Source organism: Tachysurus fulvidraco, chromosome 9 (assembly GCF_022655615.1).
Source record: "Tachysurus fulvidraco isolate hzauxx_2018 chromosome 9, HZAU_PFXX_2.0, whole genome shotgun sequence".
Taxonomy (NCBI): domain Eukaryota; kingdom Metazoa; phylum Chordata; class Actinopteri; order Siluriformes; family Bagridae; genus Tachysurus; species Tachysurus fulvidraco.
In genome coordinates, this window is record NC_062526.1 from 20,688,251 (window position 1) to 20,709,351 (window position 21,101).

Genomic DNA, 21,101 nt, shown 5'->3' on the forward strand with positions numbered 1-21,101 from the left:
TCGCAGGGCACACACACACTCTCATTCACTCACACAATCACACACTACCGACAATTTTCCAGAGATGCCAAACAACCTACCATGCATGTCTTTGGACCGGGGGAGGAAACCGGAGTACCCGGAGGAAACCCCCGAGGCACAGGGAGAACATGCTCCACACACACAAGGCAGAGGCGGGAATCGAACCCCCAACCCTGGAGGTGTGAGGTGAACGTGCTAACCACTAAGCCACCATACCCCCATAGTAATATTGTAATTAGAATGAATTATAGTTATACACATTACTAGGAGCCTCTGCATTGTGGATAAGACATTTTCTGCTTTTAGTTAAGCACTTCTAAGCAATTAAAACATGAACATACAACATGCTGGGTGATAAAATTTTGCTGCTTTATTTGGCTGAAAATAAGAAGACAGCAAAATATATATGAATTCTATATTCATTTCTAGTTGTTCCAGAATTCTCTTTCACTTCTGGTATTAATTCGATTTCGACTTCTTTAGTTCCTTCATATTTGTATGTTGTTTTTTAAACGAATTCTTTCCTTCAGCGTTGTACAGTATTTATCGGAAGTCTTCAAAGGTGTATCGAATGTGATGAAGAGACACATCTCCCTCCAGCCGGGCGGTGGCGACAATGTGCCGTATGACATGTTTCCCGACTGCCATAAAACCCTAACAGAAGAAGAAAAGCGGCTCTCTCTCTCTCTTTTATGACGACAGTTTTAAGAAGGAAAACATGTCGTTAATGAGGTAAGGACATGTTTATAACCTTAAAACGACACGGATACACTTACAGACATACACGGCGTATACCATCCCTTAAGAACGACCTGCTTAAAGCGTGTTTTATAACAGTTTATTCAGTTGTTAGCGGTTTAAAGGCCTTTAGCACGTTAGCCGGCTAATAGACATGTACTAAAGATACTTGTATTCGATTAGCTTTGGTGGCTTTAGCGAGCTAGCTATAATATTTATAGCCTTGTAGATATCGAGGTGCATTTAATTTAGTCTTATTTATTAAAAACAAACAAACAAACAACAACAAAAAAAAAACACACACATCAACGCGTCTATGTCGGAATTTGCTGCATTCGGCTCATCTCGGAATGTCGGAATTTCCTAATTCGGCGCGTCCGAAATTACGTCATGTTCGTCTTTTGTTAGCATCATGCTAACGTGTAGAGCGCCATGGATTCTGAGGGGAAACTAAAGATTTAAACAAATCGTTTAAATTATTATATAAAGATGATAAATACAGCAAACAATAACTGGGACAATATTAATCTGAGAATAAATAGAGAATATTAAGCTGAAATTGTTTTGAAATTATAATTATACACTTATTTTATACAACAAACCAATTTCTGCAAAAGTTTGTTTTAATATAAATACAGAATCTGTACTTTTTTTTCTGTACTGTATGTGCAGTATTTTATTTAATCGTTATGTGGGACAAATATACAGAAAAAAGATGTTTATTTTTTATTATGAGGAAAATAAAATGGCAAAAATTTTATATTTTTAAAAAAAAAATCACCAGTTGAAAATCTTTCAAAACAATGGACTTTAACAAGGTTGTTAATTATTGTATTGCTCGATTCTCCTTGTTTATATTTTTTTATTCCTACCTTTTTATGATGTTACTATTTCCAGATTTGAATATGGCATTGCATTTTGTTATTTGTTATCATTTGTCATTGAAACAATAAAAAACACAAAAAACATGCTGACGTGCTCATTGTTTAACATGATATTGTGTGTTATGTGTGATATATAGTCGTTCATTTAAAGGTATCTAAGCTTTCTTTCTTTTTGTTTATTTCTGTCGCTGTGAGCTGCCATGTTGTTGATGTCACGTGCAGTTTAGAGTTGAGTTTAGCGAGCAATCTAGCCTAATCTGCATTCTTTTATTTTAGTTCTTGTTATTGTCACCTAGAGAGCTTTATATCCACCACAGTGAGGCACAATGAAAGTTCTACATTTACATAAATACTAAAACAGTCTGTAGGGTCTTTCTCTCTGTTTCTGTCACGCATGAGTCCAGATCTGTTCCATTCACAGATCCTGCCCTCCTCACCTGTTCGGTTGTGCCTAATCTCTCTTTTTGAAACTTCCTCCCAAGCACACCACATTGTAGAAAAGATTACCATAGTATTAACATAAACCTGCTTTGCTTCATCCTCTCCAGCTTTTTACCCGTGCCAACTCAGCTGTCTCAAGACCAGCTTGAGGCAGAAGAAGCACAGAGGTCTCATTCCACTGCTCTGGTGTCAACCCGCAAAGAACCTCCTCCTTATGGATCACGAAAAGGATGGGTGCCCCGCACTATGGAGGTAAATTTAACAGTTTCAATGTACACCAAAAACGATTATCTGAGGAATTTATGTCTGCTCTTTTTTTTTTCTCCCATCCTTTAGGACTTCGGAGATGGTGGTGCATTCCCAGAGATCCACATGGCTCAGTACCCACTTGAAATGGGCAGGAAGAAGAAGACCTCCAATGCCCTTGCCTTACAGGTGGATGCGGAGGGGAAGATTAAGTATGACGCGATTGCACGTCAAGGACAGGGAAAGGATAAGGTGATGTATATGTATATTTGTGAAGTGTGTTGTATCAACAATGGTTAAGAGTGGATTTAAAAAAAAAAGGTGCTTAAATGTAGATGTAAATGTAATTATATTGTCGTGTTCTGCCTTTTTAACAGGTCATATTTAGTAAATACACAGATCTGCTTCCAAAGGAAGTGCTTCATGACGATGCTCCCGGACTGCAGAAACCTGACGAGGAAGCAGTTAAAGAGGTAAGAAATCCTCACAAATGCAGCTGTAACCTTCAAAAGAACTGCTCAAGTTCATCTCAGTTCAAGTTTTACCTCATTACCAACTTTAAAATATTGTTTATTGAAGGAATTTTTCAAGCTGTTTTTATCACGCAGAATTTTTTTCCCAAATTAACAAAAGTTTTTAATTTAGTTTTTCAAAAGATGGGCAAAATAGGGCAATAAACTTATCGTCAGGGGTGAATTCTAATGCAATCACAGCTTTTATTCTCTTTATTATTTATTTATTTTGCATGGGCACCATTAAGAGCAGATTTGTTGTTTGCCTACTGAGCTGTTCTGATCGGTGTGTTCATTACTTGACGGTGTGAAGTCATTCAGTCGAGTTCTTGAGCAACACATTTTACCCTCATCTGCTCACTTCTAGATAAATGTGCATTCATGGGGGAATAAAGTACACCATTCTTCAGTTTTCTGTTTTTATTTTTGTCAGAGTAAGTTGGATAAAAGTGAACACCTGAATGTACAGTATGTGTGCAGGAGTATGGTGTAGATCATGATTAAACAGTGAAACAACAAATGTTTATATCGAATGTGTTAAGTCTTTCCTAATTCCTCCTCATTTTCTTCTTCCGTCTCCTTCCCAAGCTCACAGAAAAGACCAGAGCTGCTCTAGATAAGCAGGTGTCGCAGAAGATTGCTGCCGCCATGCCTGTCCGAGCAGCAGATAAACAGGCTCCGGCTCAGTACATACGGTAAAGTTTGCAGTCAGTCAGTAATGTGATACGATACAATACGATTTCCTCATTGAAGTCAGCCTCATTCTTTGTTTTCAACAGGTACACACCTTCACAGCAGGGCGTAGCGTTTAACTCCGGGGCTAAGCAAAGGGTCATCCGTATGGTGGAGATGCAGAAAGACCCGATGGAGCCACCACGGTTTAAGTAAGTGGAAACCGTTTGATTACCGAACATCCATACAGATGTATAAATATAGATTTGTTCAAGTCTACCAGGCTGGTAGTTGGTTTTTACCCAGACAGGTTATACACTGTATTAACACTTTCTTAAGTGCTCCTGTTATCGTGTCTGTTTCCACAGGATTAATAAAAAGATTCCTCGTGGTCCTCCATCTCCTCCCGCTCCAGTCATGCACTCTCCCAGCAGAAAGGTAAAGTAACAGCTCCATCATGCCGTCAGCTCTTCACGACCAAACCTAACATTCTTGCGTATGCTCTCTGATGAACCGATTCACTTCCATGTTTCTGTTCCTTTTAGATGACTGTGAAAGAACAACAAGAATGGAAGATTCCTCCTTGCATTTCCAACTGGAAGAACGCCAAGGTACCTTCAGCGATTTCTCCTCACTAGAGTCAGAGACCCAGCAGCTTAACAAATATTTGATTATCAGAACTTTTATGGGCTTTGTCTATTTTAAGCAGTTAATTTAATCAGTCATCTGTTTATTTAAAAAAAAAAGTGATGTCATGGCAATATTCTGAACCAATAGAGCAATGTCTTTATTTTCATAAGCAGTTCTGTCCAAACTACTGGGAATCCTAACAATGGTTCCTGACCTAAATGATAAGGATGTTCATACAAAACCACCACCCAGATAATTAATGTCTAGTGTAAATCCTTGATCTGGACTGCCTTGCACATTAGGATCTAAATCCAGTTCCAGATTTCTGTAAATCAGTGTCAGTGTCTGTTGATAAATAAGTGCAATTGATTTGAAAATGACATGTTAGGACCCTGAAACATCTGTATCTGTATCAAATAGTCCCGAAAGGAAATGTGAAACACTTCATCTTTGTCGTTTTAAGGGTTACACAATCCCACTGGACAAGCGTCTGGCTGCTGATGGAAGAGGACTCCAGACAGTTCACATCAATGAAAATTTTGCCAAGTTAGCTGAGGCTCTCTACATCGCAGATAGAAAGGTAATGCTTTAGAGAATTGGCTGGAATCCCAAACCCATCTCTGATTCCCGAAACCCATTTCAGTGTTCGTGGTATAACAGAGAGACAAACTGGAGCTCATTTGAAAAGCTTGTTCATGTCTGTACGCTGTGTGATCTACATAGGCGAGAGAAGCTGTGGAGATGCGCGCTCAGGTGGAGAAAAAGATGGCACAGAAAGAAAAAGAGAAAAAGGAGGAGAAACTCAGGGAACTGGCAAAGATGGCCCGAGACAGGAGAGCAGGGATCAAAAGCCATGGAGACAAAGGTACAAATTGCTAAACTGTCATTCTGTGTATGTCACTGCATTTATCTACATATTGATTATTTCTCTGTTTGTTCTGCCTTTCCACTTCCCAGGTGGTGAAGACGGTGAGGTTAGGGAGCGTGAAGAGATCCGTCATGACAGGAGGAAGGAGAGGCAGCACGACAGGAACATCTCCAGAGCCGCCCCCGATAAAAGGTACTTTCGTTACCGGTTAATATTCATTAATTCCTCATAGCTTTAATATTACATTTGATTAACTTGTTCTTGATTTGGGTATTTTTCTCTGAAATGATCCATATATTTTGGGAAAGGCATTCATACAACACTGATTTTGTGTGAGAGATATAGTATTATGCTGCTGTGTCATCTGAGACAATTTATATCATCCCCAGGTCTAAGCTGCAGCGGGACCAGGACAGAGACATCAGTGAGCTGATCGCCCTGGGTCAGCCCAACCCACGTATCTCCAGCGAGGCTCAATACGATCAGCGCCTCTTTAATCAGAGCAGGGTAACTCCTTCGTTCTCACTGCATGATCACAGATCAGTTTTTAATTAAAAAAAATCATAATGTATTAAAAATTCTTAATACTGGAGTGTGTGGGGCTTTTTACACCTGGTCACTTCATGCGTTTTCTGTGATCCGATAGCTATCCGATCGTAAAAAAGACCAAGTGTAAATGCCCTCCGAAACGTTTTCTAGACGGATATAAATCCTATCGTTCAAACCACTTCAGGAGGAGGTCTGGGACGCGTTTCAGATGAAACTGGACAGGTGTAAATGCATGTGGTTGTTCAAGCCACATACGTCAGCGCTATACTCCTCCCAAACGGAAGTATGTCGCTCACAAGTGACTCACGAGTCGCGCATCGCGCCAGAAACAAACAGTAAATGCTGTTTTTTTTGTAGCATAACCATCAAGTTTTTTCCGTATTCTTTTTAATTGCATTCTGAAAACCGCATACACCAAAGCGTGTTCCATTTCAAACACCCTGGAAGTTAGGTAAAATATATTTGCAATTTGAGCGGGAGTAGAAAGATTGATATCCGATTCGCCGAGACGCATTTATGTGGCCTAATGTAAATGGAACAGTTTTAACAAATCAGATAGCTATCGGATCAGAGAAAACACATGAAGTGACCAGGTGTAAAATGGCCCTAAGATATAAGTAAATGGTGCAGGTTTTGTGCTTATGTGCAATCTTGCTATTAGAGGTCAGGCTCCTGTATCTAATTGAAGGTCTGTTTGTTTTTCCAGGGCATGGACAGCGGCTTTGCGGGAGGAGAGGACGAGGTATATAATGTATATGACCAACCCTTCGGAAGAGGCAGAGACATGGCACAGAACATCTACAGGCCCAGCAAGAACACAAGCAAGGATATGTATGGAGATGATCTGGACACCCTCATGCAGAGCAACAGGTAGTGTAAATAAAATGACCATCAGACACGGTTTCTGTTCTTCACATGAAGCTATCATGACAGTGTAATGATTATTAACTGTATGCGCGATGAATCCATATCAAGATAATTCTTAATAAATTATACTCTGCTGTTTGTTTGTTTTTTTTTTTCTTCAGGTTTGTCCCTGATCGGGAGTTTTCTGGTACAGATCACGGCCCACGTAGGGATGGACCTGTCCAGTTTGAAGAAGATCCTTTTGGTCTGGACAAGTTCTTGGAAGAAGCCAAGCAACACGGTGGCTCCAAGAGGCCGTCAAGCACCGGGCGCTCAAAGGACTATGATCATGACAAGAAGCGCAGGAAGGAGTGAGCAGCACAGCCAGCACGTGTTTGTTTAGGACATGCACCAGCTTTCAAAGTCACGACATAAGGAATAGCAAGATGTACCAGGTGATTATACCAGGTGTCGGTAAACGTCAACAGTCAGCCACCAACTATTTGTGACCTGACGCTGGCTCCTGGCAAAGTCACATATTCTCTTAATATTCTTATTAAATTTTGTATCATAAAAATTGTGAAGTGATTTAGCAAGCAAGCTAGCTGTGTATAACTTGCTTGTGTTCTGTTTTAACACTTTACTCCCCCCTTGCGTCCCTTCTTTGTTTTCATTCCTGTTGTTCGCTCCTCTGCTGAAATACTAGTAAAGCACACTAGTACACCAGCCCTCCTGAATACATCATGGACCTTTTCCTGCACATTTTTTTTTTTTTATAATTAGTCTGAGCAGTAAAGTGAGTTGTATTATGTATTTGGGCTTCTGTTGTTGAATAAATCGATCCTGTTCAGATTCCAGATGGAAAAGATATTCTCGTCTGATTACGACATCTCTCGTGTCGAGCTCCTACTAAAGAAAAAAAAAGCTTGTTGTTTAAAATATTATACAATATTATATTACACCTGTGTCCATAAATTCCAGTTCAAGGCTCAACTTTGTTTAACTAAAGATCGGATTCAAGCTTCAAGCTCTTTCATTTTCCTTTTTGAAAGGAACTGGCTAAGAAATATAACTTTATTAGCAATGTTTCTGCCTTCCTGTGTTCATGGGGTCCTCGGCTAACATACTTTCCTTTTTATTACACTTATAAATGATGTTTTGTACGTCTGTATGTACGGAAGGGAGAAGCTGTTTTCTGTTTTTTTACAGAAACAGAACTTCTTAGAGATCTAAAGTAAATCAGTGAATTTACATTAAAACTACAATAAGAAGCTAAACAAGCTTCTTATCTGAAGAAAATCTTAAAGGTTTAAGAAGAAAAGGGGGAAAAACTTTCAGATCTTCTAACTGGCTACCAGAAGAAGAGCAGGAGCAGATAAAAACTTGGTAACCTGCAGTAAATGATTAGTTAAGAACCTCTATATACTATACAAATAGCTTAGATTTAACTTTGCTTTAACAGCAAAGTGATTTTACATTCATGTCAATAAAGCACAACTGAACTGAACTGGGTGACATTTGTTTTCTGAGCTCTTGGCTACTAATAATGATAATTAATAACAATGATTTTAGATAATGGATAAAAAATTAACTGCTAGCTTACTGCTAATTCAGTATCAGTTACTGAAGTTAATTTATTTATTTTTTTAAATCTCCAGGTACTTGATACACTGCAGTAGTGGGATGTTTACACCACATTAGCAACAGTGCTACTCTGTGTGTACAGACTGAAAGATCACTGAGGTAAAAGAGTCGTTTTAGAAGGTTGTACAGACCTTTTTAACACAAATTCGGCAAGCTGAAATGTACACTTGTTGGTTTCATCGTTAAGTTTACTTTTTGTGAAGTTCTATATGGACTTGTCGGTGTTGTCGTGTTGCTTATTTTTCATCACCTCATGCCAAAACGATTCCATGCTCATCGCTCTATTATTATGACGAATTTAGCTCCTTGGTTAGCATAGCTATATATATTATACTGGCTATAAAACAGTGGAAATCTCAGTAGAAAGGAGGAACCTAGAGGAAAGTGAAAGACTTACGTTGTCAAGCTGCACAAATGTTCAAAAATAGATTTTCCCTGGTTCCATAGACTTTGGGGTTGTTCAGATGCCACGTTGCTGCCTAAACATCATGATCTTTTTTAATATCAGAATATCTCAAAGGATTTCAAGTAAAGATTATAGGAAAAAAATGTAGAAGACTTTAAAGTGTATTGATGTTTATTTTTTTTGTATTATTAGAGCTCATAAAGCTTTGCAGGTATGTTTGTTGTCAAGTTGAGGATGCTCTTAATTTGTTTCCAGTGTGTTTAAACTTTGAGGCAAACCCAACACCCTGACCCCTCACTACTTTCATGCTTTAGATGGTAGTGTTTGTGGTTGTGTCGTCCAAAACCAGGCTTCTCCTGCAGATCCTTTGTCAACAAGCAGTTCTAATGTTTCTCCTCATTCCATTAATAAATTATTTGGGGCACCATTTTGTACATGCTGGGTCAGACAGTTGTAACTGTCGTTAAAGTGAAAATAATACTGAATCAATGATTCTGATTTCCACACCATGATACAATGGTCAGCTACCATGTTGGTGTTTATATAGGCAAGAATTTTCATATTTGTCCTGTTGAATTTCCGGTTAATTAATTTATACATTTATACTTTCATCCAAAACATTTGATTTATCTATCTGAGGTGAAACAAATGCTAGATTCCTGAGAAAACAACATTTGGCTACAAATCCAGATTAAATTAATGTTTGCATGCAACTAAATGATCATGTACCAAGTAATCTGATTGAAAAGCCTTTATCGAACCGACTGAATTTGATCTGAATGAAATTAAAGCTATATTGTAAGGGGTAGTGTAGATCTAAAATAATCCAGTAAATCCAATATAACCATGAAAACACTTGAATCAGACTGTTTTCTTTATTGGATTAAAAATGCCCTCGTTTATATGTGAAATTTTGTATGGAATATATCGTATGCAATGCTTGTGTAAATATCGGCTATCAGATTGTATTCGTTAGGATTCATATCGATTAATGTATTCTAAGCATGTCACTATTACACACTGATATATCACAGGAGATTTCAGTGATTACTGCAGCCTATTGTTGCATCTTATTAGGATAAGCTGAAGTGTTTTCAGTAAAATTGCTTAACTTCACAGCACAACAATGGCGACGTGGGTTAAATTCGTTTTTTATTTTTCATTGCACAGTAATCTCTATCTACATTAATTCTAAATCATTTGTGGCAGCAGATATTCACAAACATCCATGTGAAATTTGCATAAAACTGTACAAGAAAAGTGGCTACAATGAGAAAAATACTGCAACCCACCGAGAACTGTGAAACTCAGGAACAAGGGAGATGAAGCGCGAGAGAGAGAGAGAGAGAGAGAGAGAGAGAGAGAGAGAGACAGGATCTACTTCATAACAGAAAATAAAATACAACGAGCTGATGGATAAACAATATTAAAAAAAAAAAAACATCAGAGGAAGGCGCATTATTAGACATCGCAGATTCAGCAGGGATTTTTTTTCTTTCTTGGAAAAAATGACAATCAACATCAACATCCACACAGACAGAATCGGAAACGAAGGAGGTGAGGCCTGAAAACCGGCTCGAAGAGGACACACACAGCCTGAGAGTGGCTCACACTTACTGCACTTACTGTCACTGAACATTTCAACACACATTAGATTACTGATGAACAATGATAGTGGGAACCGAGAACATAGAGGTTCTGCGTTAATGACTTCTTTTTCCTTTATTTTTTTTTCTTTAAAGGTCAATTAAATAATGTTAGCAGATCCAACACAACGGTTCCCCAACTATCATGATCAGTTTCTTTTTTTCCCCCAAACTGGACTTTTGTGCTAAAACGATTGGTTTTAGTCTGAAACGCATACAGACGTTCACGCTATCTCACTGGAAGTCAATGACAAACCCTCAACTAACATTCGCTTAAAACCGAACACAGCTTCCGAACAGAAATAAAACGCATCGCTCGATCAATTACGTCTTAACTGTTCTGATTGAGCTTCTAGCTTATTCGCAAGGAACCATTTGACAAAAACTAGTTTGCGAGGACGCGTTAATGGAAAAGACGGTAAAATGAAATAAACACGCTTTACACGCTTTAACTCTGAAATGCTAATTAAACTGGGAGGAATTTATACCAACTTGTATTCCAAAACATTTTGACATGGCATCAAATACTGTATAATATAATTTATGTTTTTTTTTTTTTACTCAAATTAAAATCAATGAGGAAAGTATTCTTATCCACACAGGTCAAGAACCACACGTAAAACCTCACTAATACAACAATGTCCCATATTACTAGAAGTAACAGTTAGAAATAAAAGCACTGAAAAAAAGTAAATCTTTGGCATTTAACAACATATAGTATGGCGACTGTCTTCACACCAGTTCATCCGCTCTCGCTCTTCGATTTATGGTCCCAGATTGTCAGACTAATTTATTTACACGATGGCAAAAAAACTTGGGGAAGAGAGAAAGAACGAGAGGGAGGGACATAATGCTCTGGACAGAGAAAAGAAGTCTTATGTACAAACACATATAGCAGCAATGTCCTTGCACACAATAAATTACAATTGTACTGAAATTACAGTTGAGGGAAAACGTAACTGGATGTTTTCCAATTCAATTGCTTTTGATATATAGATTTTTTTTTCTTCTTCTTTTTTTAAACGAATCCCCACAAAAAAACTGTGCACAAATAAATTTAGACAGCTGGTATGGCTTTATAAACAGTAAAGATTAACATCCCGAAGTGACCCTAACTATTGTCTGAGAGTCGAGTGGGCGGAGCCACCGACTACATTACGTTTGTGTCACTGGTTTAAAGGCAGCACCTTATTAACCTGTTCAAGCTTCAAAACAAAACGCTAAACAGGAAGAAAGTGTACGCCTTGTTTGTAGGTTGTAGATATATTTACACGAGTGACCGCGTCGTCCGGACATCAAACTTAAAGAAATTTCTTCTCTTCTGAACACTCAGACCGAATGCTTTATTCTTCATTTCAGCATTAATGTGGTATAAGTGCTTGCTTGTTTTAAATAAAAGGAAAAATTTAAGATTAGGAAAATATACAGAGCTCAATGCTCTGGAACTATGAGAAATAAAAGAGATAAAGAAAAATAATATGTAAAATAATCACACTGATTTGAGACGTGACAAATATTTTTGATAAGTAAAAAAAATGATTGAGTGAGAAAGTGATATCGGTGATGCCAAATTGGGTTATGTCCATATATAACCTGGTCATGTTGTTCATGTTAGTCTTTATTTCTCAGCCCTTTTTTTTTAAAGTAAAAAAAAAAAAAGAAAAACCTCCATATCAGCCCTTTTTCTATACTAGATATCTGGGCACATGAATATACCATCAGAAAAAAAAACAAAAACAAAACAGGTATATAATTAGTTAACACACAATTTCTATTCTTTCCCAGTTTTATTCTTTCGAACTTTTCCGCTTCTAGCTCGATAAAACTTATTTGACTAATTATAAACCCATTCGAGATGGTACTTTAATGTAAAGTATTATTGTGCTGATATAATCTATGAGACAATTCCCAAATGCAAACTAGAATATCATGAAACAAAATGAATTAAACCTGAAGAGAACGTTTGAATATTTAATATTTTTTCGGTCTTGTTGAAACAAACAAACAAACAAACAAACAAACAAACAAATAAATAAAGAGAGAAATGGCTTTAAGAGAAGTAAGGACAACTCTCAGGGTCATTAGGTCCATCTCCTCCATGACAGTGACATCAATTCCTGTTAATGGCTAATCCTCAAACCTCCGTACTCCCCATGTGTTTTTTGCACCTCAACAGTCCAAATAAAAACAGTTCAAAAGTTGAATATAGAGATTTATATAGAATTATGTGCAGATTATTTTTCACCCTTTTCTTTTTTTTTCTATCATTCTTTCTTTTTACAATGGCTGTTTATTTATTTTTCTGGTTTTCTTCTGAGAAGGACAGAGATGAAAGAAGAAAACAGCGTGAATGGGAAAAAAATTTTAAATCCGAGGCTCTCGAGAAAATCACCTCAGCAACAGTGGGGGAAGGGAATAACAAACAGACAAAACAAAAGAAAGCAGATGGTGGATGTCTGGTCATGTTTTGACATGTAGTCCATCTAACACACGCACACACACACACACACACACACACACACACACACACACACACACACACACACACACACACACACACACACACACACACACACACACTTCTGACAGTAGGACTGAGGTCCACACAGTATTCAACATTGTGCCAGAATTAAAGAACGGATCCCAGTGGTCCAGGAGGAAAGAGATGGAGGACCAAAGAGGGAGGGAAGGAAGGACGAGAGAAAAGATGATGCTCTCTAGATAAGCGGTTGAGTCCCTTTGTGTTCGTGGGGCTGAACTGCACATCAGAACTGGTACCATTTTTTATCCTTACACTTCAGCATCATCTGCAGCACACATAAAAAGAAAAAAAAAAAAGCAATTTGAATCACTGCATAAAATCACACAGACAATGTGGCAAAAAATGGTAATAATGGATTGAAACTCAAAATATTTCAGCATTAAGCTGCAAGCTTAAATCAGACCGGTACCTCGTGGGCGTGTTTGGTAAACGAGTCAGCGCTTGCCATCATGGCCGCTGTCCGCTCTTCCACCTCGCTCAGTTTTTGTCCTCTCTCATCCAGTGCTATCCTTGCACGAGCCAGATCACCCACAATACCTGCTGCTGCCCCCTTCATGCCCTCGATGCCCCCCGGTCCAGGGATGTGCTGAGCAAGGCTCCTTGATGCCTTACCTGCCCCAGACTCACCAACTAAGAAATGGAAAAGTTGATAGTGAAGTTTTCAAAGCTTCTGATGATTTTATTACAAAAAATAACACGTTAATTTTGAACTCAGGTGTCTTTCATCCGTATCATATTTTATGATTGGGTGGAAAAACCCATTCTCATTCTTACAGAGTTCTTCTCGATCCAGCGACTGAGCTCCTCCTCCAAAAAGGCCCTTAAAGAACCCCCTGTTCGGAGCCTCTGGGGTCTCCACAGGTGTGAAGAGCTCACCGAGCATCTCCTGAAACGAAGCAGGTAACTTTTCATGGAAGTTTCAGCAATCAGCACAAACAGAACCTTAAGATGCATCATGTTTACAAACCTGCAGGTTCTCGCAAATATCCTGACTGTATGTTATCCTCTGGATCTCAGTTGGAGATGTCAGGTACATGGCTTGGCCCAGGTTGGTAAAGCAGAAGGTCCTGGCTATCCTCATGTCCGTCAGAGGAAGGTAGTTTACATCTAGCAACGGCCTGAGACCAGGTAAACTGGAGGTGGAAGACAACAAGAGACAGAGCTTTTAAGATTTGAAAAAAAAAGTAAGAAGATGTGAGTGAGAGCTAAGGATGGGTTTTGATGTCATTAAAGAGTCAATCATATTCATAATTATAATATCATAATTAGAACTCAAGAGCTGAACTAACACGTGGAGTTTTGTCCTTCTCTGTGACAGAAATAAACATGGGCAGATAACATCCTGATCTCTGTGTCCTTGCTAAAGATTTACGAGTTGCTAGGAGAGACAGTCCAGACAGTCTGCATGATGCGCAACGTCTCCTCCCATCTGCAGACCCTGGAGCTTTACAGGCATTGACTTTGGCAAACAAGACAAGGGAAAAAACTGAATGCTGCCAATCTGGTTGCCAATAATCCACCACAAAGACAAATTTTTAAAACCAGCTACAGAAATAAGATATTGGTAGTTCACTTTAAAAGGAACACCGATACATCATCTTTCCTAACAGCCAATCACACTGCATGGTTAACTTGTTTACCACACAAAGGCTGAGAAACAGAAGACCAATACATCTTGTGTGAGAAGTTAATAGAGATGTTGTTCTTTCTGAAACAATTATACATTATGTGCGTTGTCTCTTCCAGGAAGATCCTGCCCCTTCCACAGGGCATGAGGGGTCACTGAACGATGCTCTCTACCACCATCACCACCACCATCAATACACGTAATGACCCAATACTTTACATGTAAACCTTTAGGATTTTGTGTTACGGTAACTCAGAACAGTGCTCACCGATTACAAGCGATAGAAATAAGACGTCTTTCAGGAAAACTGCAGTAAAGGCTAACACATCTTACCTGAGGATCATGATGTGTCCGTTGGCACAGAAGCACGCCACACAAAGGCCTGGTCCCACCTGCACCACATCTGCGTGCAGCACAAATGACGTCTCTGTGATGTTGTGCTTGAAGACGCATGTTTGTGAGGGTAGAGAAATCACTTTGGCCTGCTTCTCCGAGCATACCACCATATACTGGCTCTCAGTCAGGTCTTGCGAGGTAGAGGGTGAGACAGACACCGGCCTCCTCCTCCTCACTCTCTCCTTCTCCTCGCTGTCAGTGTTCGGTTCGTACCACAGCTCCGATGTGGGTGGGAGCAGTGAGCCTGTGTTATCCAGGAATGCCAGCCGGACGATGCTTCCTTTCAGCCGAACGAAAGTGCCTGAATGGACAGGGATACGATCCAAGTGTGATCATTAACACCAACTAATACTGGATTTATTGTCTAAACATTTAATGCTTATTCACCGAGTGTTTTTTTAAAACACATAATGAGAGAGAAATATAGAAATGCTAATAATCTAGAGTTCTATAAAATCAAGAACAGGATCAAGTCAGAAATAAAACCAAACTCACCACTGGGTGAGACGATGACCGGCTGCAGTAACCGCTGCTCTCCTGGAGGGGGCATGTTTAGGGAGATAGCAAGGACTGTACCTAGCGAAGTGCCCACCCACAGGGCAGGGCTTTGGGTGCTGTCCGTTTTACACGTGTACGTCTGGGAGAAGTAGAACGACGTTATGGCTTCTCGTGTGTCCCTGTCGATGCTGGTCACGCTGGAGCTGCGTGAGCGGCTGAATGAGTTGTCCCTGTTGTCTAGCGGTATTGAGCCCCGTGGTGGACATACAGAGAGTAAGACAGTAGGAGAAAAACAAGAAGAAGTAAAGCTCCCAGTCCGCAAATGCTTCATTAATTTTCTACAAATCGACTGTTCATTTTCAATGCGACTAGATGTGGGCATTTCCTCATGAACAAGTGAAGTTTAGGCAGGCTTGGCAAAGGCCTTAGCACATGATCCGTGACATTCTCGTATGGACTGCTAGCTATCAGCACCATCCACTCATAAAAGTTATTGCCTGCTGAATGCCTACTGACGACTTCATCGTACATCGACTGGTGACTTAGAGTGCTAACATCTGTATGTGAACGTAGCAACAAGGAACCGGCATCCTGTCACCTTGACGATGGTTTGATGTTGTAACCATGCTTTTGTTGATTCTCTGAAATTCTTTCAGTGCAGTGAATGCAAAGGTTGCTAAAAAGTTTTTGAATTTAATCTTGCTTTGCTATAAACACCACACACCAAAAAAAATCCCTGCTGGAATATACTATAAAACTGCAACTTTTCAGATTAGACTCTTGCACAAGCATAAAATATTTTACAATATTTCCAAGAAACCTGAGGTCAGTTGCTTAATTTCCAAGAATCGGTATCTGTTTCGGTCAAATCATGTGGGATCCGATTTTATGCACGAGGGTTTATCCTCATGGACGTCTACGCATATCGATTTTTCTCCGTAACAAATTAATTCCGCATTTTATCAGACGACTGATCTTGACCTCAGGATTTCAGAAGGAGCGGTGAACTTTAGAAAAAGTGGGTTAGAAACAGAGTGTAAGAATTAGCAGGTCTGAGACAAATCCATTATATAGGTTGTAACTATAGAGTGCAATTAGACATACAGTTTTTCAGAAGCTATCCGTTTTTTGCTCACTGACATGAGACAAATTTACCGACTCTCCGGAGCCACACATGATGCCCCGTTTTCAACAATCTGTGATATATGAACGAGTCAAAGCTTACCCAAGTCTGGCTTTAGCTCAGTAGGCAAGCTTAATTTCCGTGACATCTTTGCTGGAAGACAGAAAACACTTCTCTTTACAAACGTTGAAGAACGCTCGAGGATATAGTCATGCACTATATCTTGGGGGTGATGATGGATTTCAACACAGCTGAAAATATTCGGATTCAGAAACACAGAACAGTGTAATGGGAATCAGGGACAAAACAAACGCTGCATGCTGGACACACATAACCAGGGAGAGGATGTTGGATCTCACAAAAGCCCTGGGAGAATGACAACGGCAGCAACCCCATGCCACAAGCATGCACCAAACAGGAGAACAAAACCCAGGGGGTGATAGTGGTCGAGGACGATCAGACTTAATCCTGAACCAACACTTTAGAGAAGGTGAGTCTCGATGACGCTAAATGATTTTTAGATAAACCCCAACACTTATTCACTTATAACTAACTGAGATCAACAAGTTGCATGTGGCCCAAACGGTGAGGCGTCGGGATGCACCACGCTACACATTACACACTCCACACTATACACGTGCTACAAACATGTAGCATGCAGTCCACATCATCCTTTCAGATCAATCCAACAGATACGCTTTCTTCTGTACTGTTGATCTTCCGCGGGTGTTCAGACAAAGACAGTAGTTGCACACAAAAAAACGGACGGGGTCTTGTCCTTGCTCCGTTCGTCTTACCTCCTCTACCACCGCCATTGTAGAACTGCTGATGGTTAGACGTCAACACTTTTTTGAGGGGGGGAAGGGGAGGAAGTAAAGTAAAGCATTTTGGGGGTTAGAAACGTTCTCTCTGTCGCCGTCTGAAAAGATCATGAAGGCTAATAATTATTGATCTGATTTTTGTCTGTAATCTGGATATTCTGTACTGTATAAAGCTTGTAAACTGTGTGTGTTTAGAGTTCGGCTGTGCAGCCAGCCAAGGAAACGCCTCAAACCTGGTGACACTCTCCAGGATTTCAGAAGTGAACGCAAAATCAAGCGCAATCTATGGAGCTGGCAGTTTATTCAACTTGACACAGATTTTCTGCAAATTTGGGCCGAGATGCACCATGTGACATCAGATCTCACAGGAACTCATTGTATGAGTCTCACTGAGAGGAGTTTAAGAAAGAAAAAAAAACAGATTTCAACAGTATAAGTTGTTTTCTGGGGGATAAACAAACACCAAAAACTCCACAAGCTGCATCGGAAATTTTGAAAAAAAAAAAGCTGCAAAATAAAAAAACAGTTGGCCACAACAACCAGGAAAAACGTCATGAAATCCTGGAGGGATGCGTGCTAGTGATAAAACAAGGTGAAACTGGTGGCCCCCTAGTAAATTGAATGAAAATTATATTATATATCCACCTAAAAAGATATTAATTAATGCTGTCTCTTTTGTGTGTGCACGCTATAATTTAAGTCAAACAAAACAGCCTTGAAAGTAAAAAGTCATTAGCAAACCATATCTGTTCGCGTAACTTAGCAGTATTACAGACACATTATGCGTTTTTTTTGGTAAGAACCGCTTTACACTTTGTAAGAAATAAAAAATGTGTAGTGTAAAAATAATAATAAATAATAAAAATAATAATGATGTTGAAGATCTTAATGAAGAACAAGACGTTTATTCCAGCATAGCAGTGACAAAATACATGACGTACTTTTGGTTCATCGGAGTCAATAAGAACTCAGAGCAAATCCTGCACGCATTTTATACTGTTTTCCTCTTTGTAGTTTAAATGAGGTTCTGCTTTGAATGTGTATTGAGCGTAAGAACTGTGTCTCCCAAATGGCTGGGTCACACCGTGTTATTTAGCCAGATGTCTTTAAATGTTAATCACGGTCACGTATACCTTGACTTGTTATTATTACAATTGTTATCAGTCAAATAGTCCCTTTAAATGGTAATCGTAGTCACGTAAACCCTTTGTTCGTGTTGATCCTTGATGTCCTGCTGCCGTTCCCATATTTATAATTGAATCAAGTTGATACGTTTAGAGTCCTAAACGTATTACCTTATGATAATTAAACCTTTTTAGGAATGAGCTCTTTTAGATGTGTACCTTGGAGTGGAATTTGGGTGTAATTTATGTCATTTCTTACAACTTTCACCAAAATGGTGTGCATGTTGCCAGAGATCTCTCTTATTTATCCACCCAAATGTTTTGCTCTCTGCACCTATTCTGACCGAGGACAATGTAAACAAATTAAAAACAAAGCAGGTCGCAGGTAATGTCTTCACTCTCTTGTCATGAATGTTTTATCTCTGATTTACTTTCCTCCATATGTTGATGACTGAATATCAATCAAATAATCAATCCATCAATCAATCAATCAATCAATCAATCAATCAATCAATCAATCAGTCAATCAATCCATTGTATCTCCCTACAAACCCTAAAAGGAAAGAGCTGAAAATGAAGGCAAAGGGTTATGTTCCTCACATCTAGACTGGTGGACACTTGACCATCACACTCCATATCCCTCATTAATGAACACAATTCTCCACAACATCTAGCAGAAAAATCTTCCCTGTGTGAGGACGAGAGAGAGAGAGAGAGAGAGAGAGAGAGAGAGAGAGAGAGAGAGAGAGAGAGAGAGAGAGAGAGAGCAGCAACGAGATAGGAATAAATCTGGATGTTCCACAGGGATGTGTGGGTGTGATGGTCAGAGTGCACAAACTATTAGTGCATGATTTAGCAGTGTAATAGCACCTGGAAAATAAGATAAATGATAGGGAAGATGAGTTAGAGAAGGTGTGATGTGAAAAAAGTTTTAAAATTAAAAACGATGGGAAAAAACAAGATCTCGACCTCCAGATGATCACGAGCAAAAGTTTATACACCTACTTATTATGAGTCCATGTTGTTTGATATTGAAGCTGAATGGAAGTGTGTAACAGCGACAGACTAAACGATGAATCCGCTCAAAATTGTGGAGTCTACACTTCTGAGCTATCTAATCTAATCAGTCATCCTCCAGGATTTCACCATTTTCAAATCACAGAAATGAACGGAAAATCAAGAAAATGTTTTCAAAATGCCGCAAATTGTCCACAGATTTGTTCTGAGACATGCGCTGTGTGACATCATCAACAGACCTTCAGCCTTGTTCTTTCACGTTTGTGAACATGAGTACAGATCTCATAGAAACTCATTGCAGGTGTGTCTCACTGGGACGAGTTTAAAAGAGGAATCCTGTGCTGGTGATTTCACCAGTTCAAACGCAAAAAATCTATGGACGCTGCACTGTAGATTTCGAAATAATGCCACAGCATTTTGGCTGCAACAATCAAAAACAAATTCCTGCAGAAATCCTGTAAGAACTGAATAATAATTCAAGAAGATTGCAGCAGTTCTATAACCTGTATACAGGGCTGAGCCAAATCTCTAAAGTCTTGATTAATGACAGTTCATACTAGTCCAATCAAATCAAAACCTATCCCCAAAGCTAGCACCACCAACCAACCAACCAACCGACCAATAGACCAACCAACCAACCGATCACGCTGTGTGTGTTATGTTGCAAACATTCTTGCATCTCTTCTCAGCCTCAGTTTATGTGTGTGTGTGTGTGTGTGTGTGTGTGTGTGTGTGTGTGTGTGTGTGTGTGTGTGTGTGTGTGTGTGAGAGAGAGAGAGAGAGAGAGAGAGAGAGAGAGAGAGAGAGATGATTGGTGTAATGCTGCAGCTCCAGACCTTCTACTGAATGATCCATGGCATGCACTGAAGGTCATATTACCTGAGGTGGGTGATTTGCAGCGGTCCTCTGACGTCGCCGAGCCTTCGTTGATGTCACACAGCCCTAAAGACACAATGAGCAGTAACATTGATGTAGTAAAATATTCTTTACTTCTATTTCATGATGATACTCTCATACTCCTAATTCATTATTTCATCTGACTTTTTTTTGTGTGTCCATGTTCAGCACTGACTTTATCAATGTCTTTGTCATGTGGGAAACTGCAGGAAAAACACATGTCTCACACATGAAAGTGTCCCGAGTCCTTTTAGATCAGACTCGCAGCCAGAACATATTTTACTTGGTTTTACTGATTGAAAAATCCCCATGAACTGAAGCAGCACTCCATGCATTTCATTTAGGATGGAAGGACGTTCAGATGAGTGATATCACAACTTTCTTCTTGTGTGGTACTTGTGCAAGGACTGATGTTCAGGCGGTTAAAAAGACATAAGCAGAGCCCACTGCTTAACCCTGCTCATTATCCATGACACATGCTAACATGCTGTAATAGTAATCTGGGTGCCAGTCTGTCACTAAAGCACGGGAGACGTTACTAAATTACTGAGTTGCGTTTATTTAGCTGCACTTCTGTATTCCACCACTAGAGGTCACATCTCTGTCTCTACACACTAGCGCATTGCTGCATCTGCTTTTCAGTCAGTGTGCTGCAGGACTTCACTACAAAGTACAGGATGTCCAGGTGTTCTTTTAAATTAACTGACTCAAGCACAAGAAGTATTTCTTCTCTCTCTCTCTCTCTCTCTCTCTCTCTCTCTCTCTCTCTCTCTCTCTCTCTCTCAATGACATCACTTCCTGTGACATCACTTCCTGTCAGTGTCTCACCTCCCGATGGCTGCCTACTCTTGCGAGGTGATCGAGGTTGCCTCTGATAAGGGTCGCCGGATCCGTACAGCTCCACGGTGCTCAGATTCAACAGAACAGTCTTCTGGAGATAATCGACCACAACC

The 21,101-nt window shown here is 39.6% G+C and overlaps 2 protein-coding genes across 4 annotated transcripts in view; one reads left to right on the forward strand and one right to left on the reverse strand.

Annotated features, from left to right (window-relative positions):
- The first annotated feature begins 591 nt into the window (after positions 1 to 591).
- snw1 (SNW domain containing 1) lies at positions 592 to 7,264 on the forward strand. The gene is made up of 14 exons (XM_027147622.2): positions 592 to 753; positions 2,192 to 2,336; positions 2,421 to 2,582; positions 2,708 to 2,803; positions 3,431 to 3,537; positions 3,622 to 3,726; positions 3,883 to 3,952; positions 4,060 to 4,125; positions 4,608 to 4,724; positions 4,868 to 5,009; positions 5,102 to 5,204; positions 5,402 to 5,519; positions 6,268 to 6,431; positions 6,590 to 7,264. Exons 1-14 carry the CDS (start codon positions 740 to 742, stop codon positions 6,780 to 6,782), a joined length of 1,602 nt encoding a protein of 533 aa, XP_027003423.2. The 5' UTR covers positions 592 to 739; the 3' UTR covers positions 6,783 to 7,264.
- A 2,328-nt stretch (positions 7,265 to 9,592) lies between these two features.
- The window catches only part of stxbp5a (syntaxin binding protein 5a (tomosyn)), a 66,213-nt gene continuing 54,704 nt past the window's right edge, over positions 9,593 to 21,101 (reverse strand). The window contains exons 18-27 of one of the 3 annotated variants that reach the window (XM_027147609.2): positions 20,977 to 21,101; positions 20,131 to 20,193; positions 17,087 to 17,134; positions 16,392 to 16,442; positions 15,164 to 15,445; positions 14,606 to 14,969; positions 13,613 to 13,778; positions 13,420 to 13,531; positions 13,055 to 13,275; positions 9,593 to 12,910 (exon numbers count right to left, since the gene is read on the reverse strand). The exon at positions 20,977 to 21,101 is cut by the window's right edge and continues 27 nt beyond it. In XM_027147609.2, the coding sequence (XP_027003410.2) occupies positions 12,869 to 12,910; positions 13,055 to 13,275; positions 13,420 to 13,531; positions 13,613 to 13,778; positions 14,606 to 14,969; positions 15,164 to 15,445; positions 16,392 to 16,442; positions 17,087 to 17,134; positions 20,131 to 20,193; positions 20,977 to 21,101 (1,474 nt within the window). In that variant the 3' untranslated portion in view covers positions 9,593 to 12,868. The remainder of the gene's footprint in view (positions 12,911 to 13,054; positions 13,276 to 13,419; positions 13,532 to 13,612; positions 13,779 to 14,605; positions 14,970 to 15,163; positions 15,446 to 16,391; positions 16,443 to 17,086; positions 17,135 to 20,130; positions 20,194 to 20,976) is intronic. The other 2 variants (XM_027147610.2, XM_027147613.2) reach the window with 2 other exon arrangements.